Here is an 11,909-nt window from a genome sequence, read left to right on the forward strand (position 1 = left end):
ATTTTTATAAAATCCGTCTTCTTGAGCCGCCAGAGGGCCTTTTAAACAATAGCTAGTCTGTTAGCGCTGGTCAGTAGTAGTCCAAATTCAATACGAACTTTTGTTTCTTGAAAATTTGATCACGATTTAAATACGGTATTTATTTTTAATATTACCGATATGTCATCGAAAAGAAAACGTGTTGTATTATCATCAAAAGACAAATTAAAGTATTTGTTTCGATTATCCGGATTTTTCCTTATCCGGACTACCTTCATCCCCAATTAGTCCGGATAATCGAGGTTCTACTGTATATTTATACACAGTTATGTATAAATATAGTAAGAAAGTCTTGTAAATATTTGTCTTGTCTACTCTTTTTCTGTCATTATCGAGCTGCCATTTTTTTTCGACATGCAACCGACCACAAAACAATGCGTCCTCGTGATAGAGACTTATTTCAAAAATAACAATTCTCTAGTTGCTGTACAGGATATATTCAAGCAACACTTCAACTTGAATTATCACAGAAATGTGCCAGATGCTCGCATCAATACAAGCTTGATCCGTACTTTTACATCCTCTACCTCTGTTGTAATCATAAATCAGGTTGGAGTGAGAGGACATTGACAATGATCGAAAATGTCCATACTGCAATCACACTGATCTTAATTGGCATTAGTGTGATTAAAGATCCTCTTGGGATGATTCCAAGAATTATATATAGTAAGTAAGAGATACGAAGTTTGATTTTGCTAGTTTAAATGTCACGATTTGGAGATAATATCATTCACAATGAAAAATACTGAAGACTAATTCACAGACATTGAAGACGTCTATATACGGTATTTGTATTGCTAAATTTATGAAAATTGAGAAAATGTGTATGTGAAAATGTACAGGGTAGATCAAAAATCAGTTAACCAGCTATATGTTATTACTCATGACTCCATTTCTTAAAGTGAAGGAATTGTATCAATAATTTCGCTGTTTCAATTCTGATTTAAACGTTTTTAAAATATAATTCAGTTTTGGGTCACTATATGTATTGAAGATGTAATTATAAACTCAGAAGCATTTAAAATTCAGATAATAGATAGGTTGCGGCCGACGTTTTCATCGCGAAAACGTGTACGTCGGCCGTTCAGCGCCGCCTTCCTGTAAGCCTAGAAGTTTGACAATGGCGTTTGGAACGTCAGTGGAATCATGCTCGACGTATCAAACGCCATTGTCAAACTTCTAGGCTTACAGGAAGGCGGCGCTGAACGGCCGACGTACACGTTTTCGCGATAAAAACGTCGGCCGCAACCTCTCTAATAAATAAAATAACAATACTTACAATCAATGAAACATTTACAGGTTTTGACAAATCGTTAGGGTCTTCAAAGCTTTCAAACATGTGTTCTAATCTGAGTAAAATTTTACCATTCCATGGCTCTAAAGTTAATAAATGTACATTCGGAGGCAGAGGTTTGGATAGAAAAGAAGCCTATAAAACATAAATTATTTCAAATTAAAATTTAAAAATAATATATGGCTATAATATAAAGGAGGATAACTATGTACTGACAGAAGCAGAAATTATGTGAAAAAGAAATAGAGGTAAACCAAGGAGAAGATAGGTAGACCGTATCGAAGTTGATCTGAAGGAAAAGGAAAATAAGTGAACAAAATAAAAAAAAAATGACACGATAAATATATAATAGCAACTCCATATAAGACATGAAAAACTAAAGAAGTAATTAATATACCTGTGTATGGAAATTAGACATGTATTTTGCAACTGACTGAGATTTAATTGTTGCAAATGATAACAAAGGAGCCATAAACAATTTTTCTGCTAATATCCTATGTTTGGAGGCAGCAGAATTGATATCAGAAAGAATTAAATAGTGTCTTCCTTTTACAACTAAACCACGTCCATCAACACCTAATTCGTTCAATGCCTCTCCGACTCCAAACGCATCATCATGTAACAAACGTCGATGAATCTACATAATAAAATATAATATTTACAAATAAAACAAAGTTTAAGTGTGTAAATATATATGTTTAATTTAATTTTCTTACCATTAATTCAATGGAACCACTCTTTAAACTACTTCCTCCTTGAGAACGATCGTTCAAAATTGTCAACTGGATATTTTTACTTTTGTCCTTAAAACATATTAAACAAAAGCGATTTATGTATAAACAAAATTATAAATGTATTAGTNTAGTATAGTATATTAGGATATTAGTATATCCCATGTAATTAGTTTATTATTATTATCGCTATTAACCAACTTTGCGTTGAATTTTCATCAATGTTTAGCCTAACAAATTTCTTTTTTAAATAATAATTGTCGCTATTGTATCGTTAAAAATTATTTTTAAATTATTTTATTGCTCACGAAACAAACAACCACTCATAATTAGAAAATTAAGTCTTGTTTAAATATTGGCCTCCCTTCAATGGTCGAGCCATTGATGCCAGCTAAAACATGCAAATATTTAACAAAAATAATATTAAAGTAGCCAAGATATAGCCAAATATTGTAATGCCACATCACTAGCGGACATTTGAAATTTGCCGACTAGAACGATTGGTTAACCGATGTGACGGTTAATCAGGGGTCGGATAATCGATGCTCTACTGTACTCTATACTCTTCATAATGTAAAGTGACTGTAAGTAAGATTTTACAGATAGAAAAGTATATAATTTGAGATTATTATTATTGATTTTATTTTATATCATTGTGTTAATAAAATTGGATATATTAAATTGAATGGTATAACTGAAGTAAGTTATGTTAGAAATTTAAACCATTACACTGCATGAAAATTATGATTAACATTTAAAACATGATTGATAGTGATAAAAATTGCAAGTTATCAAATGCATGCTGAGGCTGATGGTGAGAAAATGACAGCTTTGAAATGAGAAATAAAAAATGCCTAAGTACTGTACATGAACACCTAATGATAACTATAACCAAAATCTGATAATAAGCAAAGTTTTATAAGTGGATTGTAACTTATTTAGTTTCTGGATGAAAATTCACTGAGTTCAGCATTAATAAAGTTCCTTTAGCATTAACACAAGCACTTTCGACGAGTGTATAACTTATTTGTTTTAGAACTTGCTAATTCTGATATTAGTCAACTGATAATATTCATGATTGTAGTCTGTTGTTACTGATTTAAACATTTCACCAAGGTGACTAGACATATTACTTTGAGACTATTTGTATTATCAGAATTACTGCATTTTTAGTAGTGTACTTCCTTATTCTGATATAATACCAAAAAAATAATAATAATATAATAAAATAAGTAAGACTTTGCTAATTAAAAGCTACTTGCTTAACAGGAATTGGGCCAATAACCCAATCAAATTCAGCATATTCTTCATCTTTGTAGATTCGAATTACTTGAGTTATCCACGAACTAAAAGTCTGATGAATTTCTTTAACTATGGGTCCCTTTAAAAATTCAAATACATTAAATTTCCTTGTGATTAAAGCGATTCCATACTTTTACTAGAACTTAAATACTATAGAAACTTTATTTATATCGTAAATTAAATAAATACCAAATATGCATAAGCAGATGAAGTTTCATTAAAAATATATGGTTCAGTTCCATTGGGTCTAAAAATATAAGCTCCTGAAGCACGGAAATTAATTTTAGAATTATTTCCATTCATAGCACGATACCAATAATATGACTGATTTATAGGTAAATGAATGCCTTCTTTAGTAATTGCATATTTTAAACCACCTTCTTTAGAAAAATATAATGCGAAATGCTAAAACAAATAAAAAATTAAATAAATTTATTGCATTTTTATAAAAAATACATATATCTTTTTAAAAATTATAATAATTTACATTATTCTTCAGTACAATCTTATCTCGATGCGAGTAATACTTTCTAGAAAGTTGTCTTCTTAATAATGTAGCATCTGAATAAAATTAATGAAAAATATAAATATAAAACACTTTTTCAAAAATAATTTATTAAATTTAAGTATCGTACTGTTTGTTTTATTAACAAAATATGTCGAATAGCCAAGAGGAGGTAGATTTACTTTAAACACCAACTCGTGAGTAGCATTACTTTTCCTTCCTGGAATATTGATGACATTTTTTGATATGGGAATCAGCTATAAAAATATGAAAAATGTGGTTTTATTCATGAAAAATAAATAATTAATTAAATTAAAATATATTTTAATACCTGCGAATCAACAGAATGATCTTGAAAGTCCGTAACTTGATAACCGCTTAATTTTACAGGAAGACGTACATAATTACTTATATTCTTAGCAATTGGGTTATATATAGTTACAGCAATCTTAAAAATTAAAACGAATAAATTTAAATATAAAATTAAAATACTAATTCTAATATATTTTAAAAATATGTTACCAAATTGCTGTTTTCAGTTACAGCACATTCACTTATATTCAGATAATTACAGAAAATTTGATCAGGTGCAGGTGCGCTACTAATAGGCATTATTTTCTTGTAGGCTTTATTAATAACGCTCTAAAAATTATATATATTATAAACGCACTATTATACCAAATATTCATCAAACATTCAAGATCAATAGAGTGAGGCGATATAATGTTTTTTCACCTGACAACTGTCTATCCCCTGTGAAACTCGCTTCACATAATCGTCAGTAACAGCTTGTTTAGCAGTCCCACTATTTTATAAAATTCCAGAAAATTACGATAATATTGTTCTATTTTATTCATTAAATTAAATTTTAAGTTTAATTTATCAATATTCTTTCACCTGATAGCATCATGATGCTGTGCAACACCCAAAGCCTCTCCTGGAAATTTAAAATTGTTATTTAGTTTATTAATTATATTTATTATATTATATTATTATATTCATCAAAAATTAAAATTAAACTTTAAATTTCAAAAAAATTAAATATATTTTACTTAATTTAGTTAATTCTAAATGCTCTTCCTGAGTTAATCCAGCATTTGCAAGCAATTGTTTTCCAACCTAATTAAAATATATTTATATTTTATACTCATCAAAAGTACTTAGCATGCAATGTTATTAATAAATATTATATATTAAATATATTTTTTAAGTTTTAAAATATAAAATTTAGATTATAATATAATAAATTAACAGTAATATTGTAAAGATTAAACATAAATCTGCAAGACGAGAGTGAAAGTATTTTATAGTTTAAATTAAGTTNGTATCCTTTAACTGAAGGTCTACTAGTAAAATATCCAGTCCAGAAAGCGTGAGGATCACTTGCGTAAGGAAAAAAGTCATCAGTTTTGATTTTCCATGTCTCATTTTTCTTCTGTACAGCTTTTAAATAACAAGATGGAGTTGAATAGAAAACATTTATTTTTCTTCCATGTTTTTGCTGAAAATTTCAAACATTTATTTTAAAAAATAATATATATAAAAATAGTTATTAAAATAATCTTCTTACTTGCTGATTAACATAATACATAAGTTTATCCAAATTCTTAAACCAAGATTCTGCATATTGATAATTAAAATCATTGCCCATAGTCATGATAATATGATTTGTACGATAATTTTTAGCCTAAATTAATGTAAAAAGTATATATTATTTTAGAAACTTAATTATATTATTATATTATATTGTATAGTATTTTATATAATCTCTACTTCATTCATTATAATTTTAATAAATTCTTCCACTCTTTCATTAACATTGTAGCCTTCCATTCTAGGATCGTCCTGGAAAATATTTTATAAAAATGAATGTTTTAACGTACTAAATTAAATTTTATTTTATAAACTTATGAAATTAATGTAAATATTACTACCATAATGGGTTGATCATCACATAATAGGTCGAAACAGAAACCTGCCGGTGGGCTGTAAGTATTTGGGAGGATACTTGTAAAAATTGTACCTTCTTTACCTAAATTTTATTGAAATTTCAATTAAAATGATTTATTAAATTTATGTAAGAAATTTAAAATTTATTACCTATATTTTGACTAGCTTTCCATATAAATTCCATTTGTTTCATGCTCTCTCTCCTCATTTTATCTTGAAAATCAATTCGTCCTAGAAAATATCCATCAAAACCCATCTAAAAAATTGAATTTATTAGATATTTTATATTTATTTAAAAAGATTTCGACAATCTATTTATGAAAATCTCACTTGAGCAAATAACGATGCTTGTTCAGCTGAGTGACCAAATGGATCAATCTGCCATCCAATATGCGGTATTCCACAATTTCCAAATGTTTCTTTAAGTCTTTTGAAACCAAATGTCATCTGATCAATGATGGCATTATAATGTGCTGCTCCTTCATCATTCATGCACCATCCACCACTAATAAATTCTAGTTGACCTGAAGAGACGTATAAACTATATTAAACGTGGTATCATTCATAATGTATGGAAAAATAGAACTCAGATATTATGGAAGTGCTTGGCTTATAAGAATAAAATAAAGTTACAGATATTTGTAGGTCTTATAAGGGAATTAAAATTTCGAGCTTACGAACTCATTGAATAACTGAAAAAATTAATACTTTACCACTCATAATCAATTTTCGCATTAAATCATGAACATGGTCGTCTTGTTCTTTCCACCAACGCCAAAAAAATGCAGTTTCTACATAAATGAACTTTCTCTCAGGTTTCTTCAGCAAAGAATCTACTACTGAGTCCAATATATACTGCACACCTGCTCTCTGTATATCCGTCTTAGCTACAAATGTAAATAATTCTTAAATGTTTATAATTTTATTTGTCAATTTTATTACATTTTATCATAAGTTAGAAAGAAAAATTTTTGATCTTATGTTTTGTTAGCATTTCATACGCTGAATACGAATCAAACGTATATATAAAACATAGGTACCGTTCATATAAAGTATAAGAAAATGGCTTCTTAAATGTGAATTTCATTTGTATTGAGTGGATGAAATGTAGCTTTCAAGAGGCGAGTTTGGTACGAAATATATCTGTATGTAAAATAAAATACTGTTCAGTATATGAAATGTGACTACTAGAATGAAGGTTCCGTACGAATTCTATTCAACATGTACAGTACAAAGCGAGTTCTCAAAGTGGATTTTAGGACATAGGTTCGGTTCCTATTCAGCATAGGAACCGAACCTATGTCCTTATGTACTGATTTACGACGAAAGATCGGTTCCTATCTAGTTCAAAATATATTTTCTTCTATTTAATTTCTTCCTTAAGGTGGAGTTATTTAAATATTACAGTTTGTTCTTAGGGTGTCATTTGTTTATTAAATATTCTTTAAGATTTAAGAAATGTTTCACAGAACACGAGTTTATTTGTTAAAATAATCAAATATTTAATATAAATTTTAAAGGAAATTAAGAATTATCAAACAGGAATTTTTATCAATATTTAAAGAGATGAAATAAAAATTCATAAAAAAAAAATTTATATTGCTTTTTCATTTATTTTCAAATTTCACAATTCTGTTTCTTAGAAAAATAGGTTTACAAGTATATAAAATTAAGAAAATAAATTTCTAACGCGTGTAAATATCATATATTACTTACCTTAAAGCCAGTAATTTTACACCCTAGCAATAACTTAATTGCTAAATTTTGATTAAAACGTTTTACATGTTTTGTAATATTTTTAAAAAATATTTAAATACGTGCATTCGTAATTTATTTTTATAAAATAAATTTTAATTTTTCAAGAAGGTATTTAATTGTAATGGAATGTTAGGATAGTCTCATTAAAAAATTCATTTTGAAGTTATTATAAATTAAAATTATATATAACATGATCCAAAAGTTAGCTAACCATTATAAAATCCACTGCTATATTTATTGAAGACAATTATATATTTAATTTATTTTTTTATTTTTTCATCGGAATGTTCCAAACTCAGTTTACCATTTATAAGCATAAACAACACAGAATACGGTTAACTGACTTTTAGACCTTTCTGTATATTTAATATAAAATTTAGTTTAGTTTCGATTAGAAACTGAATTTTTATTATTTAAATTTATTGATTTTTTATGTGATAATAAGTTATTACTCTATAATTTGCATTATAAAATATTAGGAATCAAACCCACGTCTTTTAACACGTCGAATGTTATAACAGTCAAGAATGTCAGGGAATTTAATGGAAACAGTTAAAATATATTTATTAATAAATTAAGTATTAAAGAACTTTCATGAATAAATGTTAAGATTAAAATAATTTTTGCTGAATACCGTTAAAAGTATTTAAATTATTCGATATAACATCAAAAGTTACTCGAAACAAGCAAGTTTTATGAGAACAAATGATTGGTTTTTCAAATTATAATAAAATTATTTGTCTTATAAAAAACTTATTTACAGAATAATACAAAAGTTAATTAACCAAATTATTTATTAATAATTATTTTAAAAAGCTAGAAATCGGTTCGTGTTCAATCGCTTTATCCAAAAGTAATCTGGAAACAAATCTAACTTTTCAACTAACTTTTGGGTCATCTTTAATTTAGAAAAATAATTTAGGAGTTCAACAAAACACATTTTCTTATAAAAAGTCTTATTTTGTTGCTATATTTCGACATCAGATAATGATCAGATAATGATGTCTATATTTAACTATATTTCGACATCAGATTATGATGTCGAAATATAGTTTATTTTATCATCGTATAAAAAGACGGCGAAAAACACCGTAAAAGTATATTATTTTGAAACTGTTCGAGAGATTTTTTTAAAAATGAAAATTGGATAACGAAATAGCTAGCACTAAAAGTAGCAGTCTCGGTATAAAAAAAAGCTGCATTAAAATTAGATAGAATAAACAAAAAAAAAATCCCAATTTTTACTCATAAAAAGCAATTGAAAAAGTATGTAGCACTTAACTGAAATGCGGATCACCAAATGTAGAAACAGTAGCAAAAACCAGACCAAGTATACAAATATCCAAAAAACAAAAATCTAGAACAGGGGTGTCCAACCTTTTTGTTCCTCTGGGCCACATTGGAAGGAGTCATGGCGTTTTGGGCCACAAGTATATATAATATATTTGCGACCTAATCCTTAAATATACAAGTATATTTAGGATTAATCCTAAATATACATGATTAATCCTAGACATGTTAATCCTTAAATATACAAGTATATTTAAGGATTAACATGTCTAGATTATAGTAGTGAATATTAAAACTTTATTACGAAAAAGGATATTTTAAAAAATTACTTCTACAGACACTTTCAATTTTTACTTAGAAATAGATAAATTCATTTAGCCTATTACAAAGGAGACAAACAAAAATTTATTTGAAAAACACAAATATTTGTTTTATTTCGATCTCTTATTAATAAAAAAACTACGAAACACCATTTTAAAGTGCATTTTAATTCGACTAATATATTTATAAATAATATGTAGCCCAAGTAGCCAATGTGCAAAATGATAATTTTTATGCCAAAGTAAAAAAAAGGGTAGCCAAATTTGGTGCAAAGTAGCCAAATCTTGCAATGCTGGAAAGAGTACTAAATAATGCTGGAGTTGGAACTCAAAGGATTATAGACCCAAATTTGAGAAAAGAAGAGAAAGGCCAAAAGATAAAAAGTAGTAAGGAAGGTTGAAAAATTAAGGGTAAATATTTGCATAACAGGAAGTCTATTTAACTTTTCTCACTACTTTTTATCTTTTGGCCTTTCTCTCCTTTTTTCAAATTTGGGTCTATAATCCTTTGAGTCACAACTCCAGCTTTATATAGTATTCCTTCGTCATTCACACATTTCCAAGTATTTGAAAATATTTCCTTTTCACTCAAAAATAAAATATGTATAAAAATTTACGGCTTTGTGAAACTTTTTTTTTGAGTTTATGCCGTTGAAATAAAAAAATAAATAAAATAAAACGATTTGTCGGTTTTGTTTACACGTTTATTGGGCCGCATTCGATCTTGCCTTGGGCCGCATACGGCCCGCGGGCTGCAAGTTGGACACCCCTGATCTAGAAGAAAACCAAAAGACACAAAACTGACAGAAAATCAGCTTAGCTACCGAATCAACACCTATCTCGAGCGCTGGAAGTAGTTCGGTCTCCCACACACTTTCAGCATAGACACCAACTCCAAGCGATCGGAGCCCGTTCGGTCTTCCAATAACGTCTTCAGTGACAGACCACCCCAAAGTGAAAGAAGGTGAAAAATAAAATCATTTTCATTTTTCACCTTCTGGTATCTGGTATTGGTCAAGAGAGGCTATTTCGACCAGGCAGCACCTAACATATCTATGGTCTGGATGCAGTTTCAGAACCGCATCCAGACCATACATATGTTAGATCTTTCGAGGTCGAAAGATATAAATAATTTTTAACGTTCAAATTTGGGGGCCGACACAACTTAAAAAATTATTGGAGATCGGAACGGGTTCTGGACCATTTGAGTTGGCACCCATGAATCCGGACAATCCTAATTTCCGAGTAATCCGGATTTTTGGACATTATTCGAATTCACTCTCTAATTAATCAACAGCGTATAATAAGGACACTATGTATAAGTTTACAAATAAAAATAAAGATATTCATTACAGCTAAACACCAACCAAATGCCGAAATTCTATCGGGCTAGTTTAAGGCTAATTACTACATTAATTACGTAACCAATCGGCCCGGAGCGGGACTCGGACTGGAGGTCTGAATAACGTAACTGGCAACGCATCTGCACGGTAAGCAGGAGTTGTGGGTTCGAGTTCCGCTCCGGGCCGATTTTTTCTCCCAGCGGTTCTAAATTACTTAAATTAATTAATTTTATTTATAATTATTAATGTTAATAAGAGATGGCGCCTAACGCTTACCTCTACAGCTAAATTAGTTACGTAATTCATGTAGTAATTAGCCTTAAACTAGCCCGATAGAATTTCGGCATTTGGTTGGTGTTTAGCTATATTATATATCGGGTTCAGCGATGTTTGTAGATATTCATTACATTATATTTTATATAAGCTGTATAAGTATCTAATAAAAGAAAACGAGATCTTTAAACTAAAAATTAAAAATTTTCGTATAAGTTAGTTTCTAATATGGCTACTTTTATTGATATTAGCTTAATTTATTTCCTTGTAAATGCATAATTTTATGGAGAAATAATAGCTGTAGCAAAACCATAGAAATTTTTTGTTTCTCATATTAGTTTATTAATATAACTAGTGGCACGTTTTATGAACCTCGAAGACTATTAGCAAAATAAATTTTCGGAACCCAGAATCACAAATTTAGAGACCTAGAGTTTGAATATGCCATAATATAGACGGCCGGATCGGTTGAGACGTCAGCTGGATACATGATAGCTAGGCGATTCACAATGGGCAAAAAATCAAGTGGGAGAGATTAATTGGCGACAGAAATTTAAAAAAATTTGCACGATTAGAAAGCATACGATTTGGCAGATACATATACAGTATAGGCTATATATTAACAATACGAGTTGAAAGAACGATTTTGTAATTAACAAACATATTTAAACATATTTATACATGTCATGTGTACATTATTTATTTATTTTTATTCGAAGGACAGTTGTTATTTATTAAGAAATATACATAAAAACAAAGACAACAATTACATAAAAGTTATTAACTATAAATTCTTCCCAACTTAGGAAATGTTTTGAAACAACGTACTGGTAGCATCGTTAATTATTATATGTCAGAAGCTGTTAACAAAACACATAAAAAAAGCAGTTCTACGAAAATAAGTTTTTTTGAAGAACTTTTATACTTTTTTGTTTTAATGTATATTGTATTTAATTTAACGTATTTTTAATTTTATTCAATTGCTGTCTTTGTTTTTATGTGTATTTATTAGTAGATATCAACTGTCCTACGAATAAAAATAAATAAATAATAAAAAAATTAAAACATTTGTCGGTTTTGTTTACACGTTTATTGGGCCGCATT

At 28.5% G+C, this 11,909-nt stretch overlaps 1 protein-coding gene across 1 annotated transcript in view; it reads right to left on the minus strand.

Moving 5' to 3' along the window:
- Positions 1–11,909, minus strand: part of LOC111629098 (lysosomal alpha-mannosidase-like) — a 71,470-nt gene that overhangs the window by 12,964 nt on the left and 46,597 nt on the right. Inside the window, exons 3-22 of the mRNA XM_023372962.1 lie at positions 6,535–6,708; positions 6,152–6,345; positions 5,972–6,077; positions 5,806–5,903; positions 5,645–5,716; positions 5,442–5,558; positions 5,124–5,372; positions 4,924–4,990; positions 4,769–4,808; positions 4,607–4,676; positions 4,394–4,513; positions 4,203–4,319; positions 4,002–4,128; positions 3,854–3,927; positions 3,556–3,771; positions 3,309–3,445; positions 3,198–3,204; positions 2,050–2,136; positions 1,731–1,970; positions 1,319–1,468 (exon numbers count right to left, since the gene is read on the minus strand). Coding sequence (XP_023228730.1) covers positions 1,319–1,468; positions 1,731–1,970; positions 2,050–2,136; positions 3,198–3,204; positions 3,309–3,445; positions 3,556–3,771; positions 3,854–3,927; positions 4,002–4,128; positions 4,203–4,319; positions 4,394–4,513; positions 4,607–4,676; positions 4,769–4,808; positions 4,924–4,990; positions 5,124–5,372; positions 5,442–5,558; positions 5,645–5,716; positions 5,806–5,903; positions 5,972–6,077; positions 6,152–6,345; positions 6,535–6,708 — 2,462 coding nt within the window. The remainder of the gene's footprint in view (positions 1–1,318; positions 1,469–1,730; positions 1,971–2,049; positions 2,137–3,197; positions 3,205–3,308; positions 3,446–3,555; positions 3,772–3,853; positions 3,928–4,001; positions 4,129–4,202; positions 4,320–4,393; positions 4,514–4,606; positions 4,677–4,768; positions 4,809–4,923; positions 4,991–5,123; positions 5,373–5,441; positions 5,559–5,644; positions 5,717–5,805; positions 5,904–5,971; positions 6,078–6,151; positions 6,346–6,534; positions 6,709–11,909) is intronic.

Source organism: Centruroides sculpturatus, unplaced genomic scaffold, assembly GCF_000671375.1.
Source record: "Centruroides sculpturatus isolate CEXI.00-Female unplaced genomic scaffold, Cexi_2.0 scaffold422, whole genome shotgun sequence".
Taxonomy (NCBI): Eukaryota; Metazoa; Arthropoda; class Arachnida; order Scorpiones; family Buthidae; genus Centruroides; species Centruroides sculpturatus.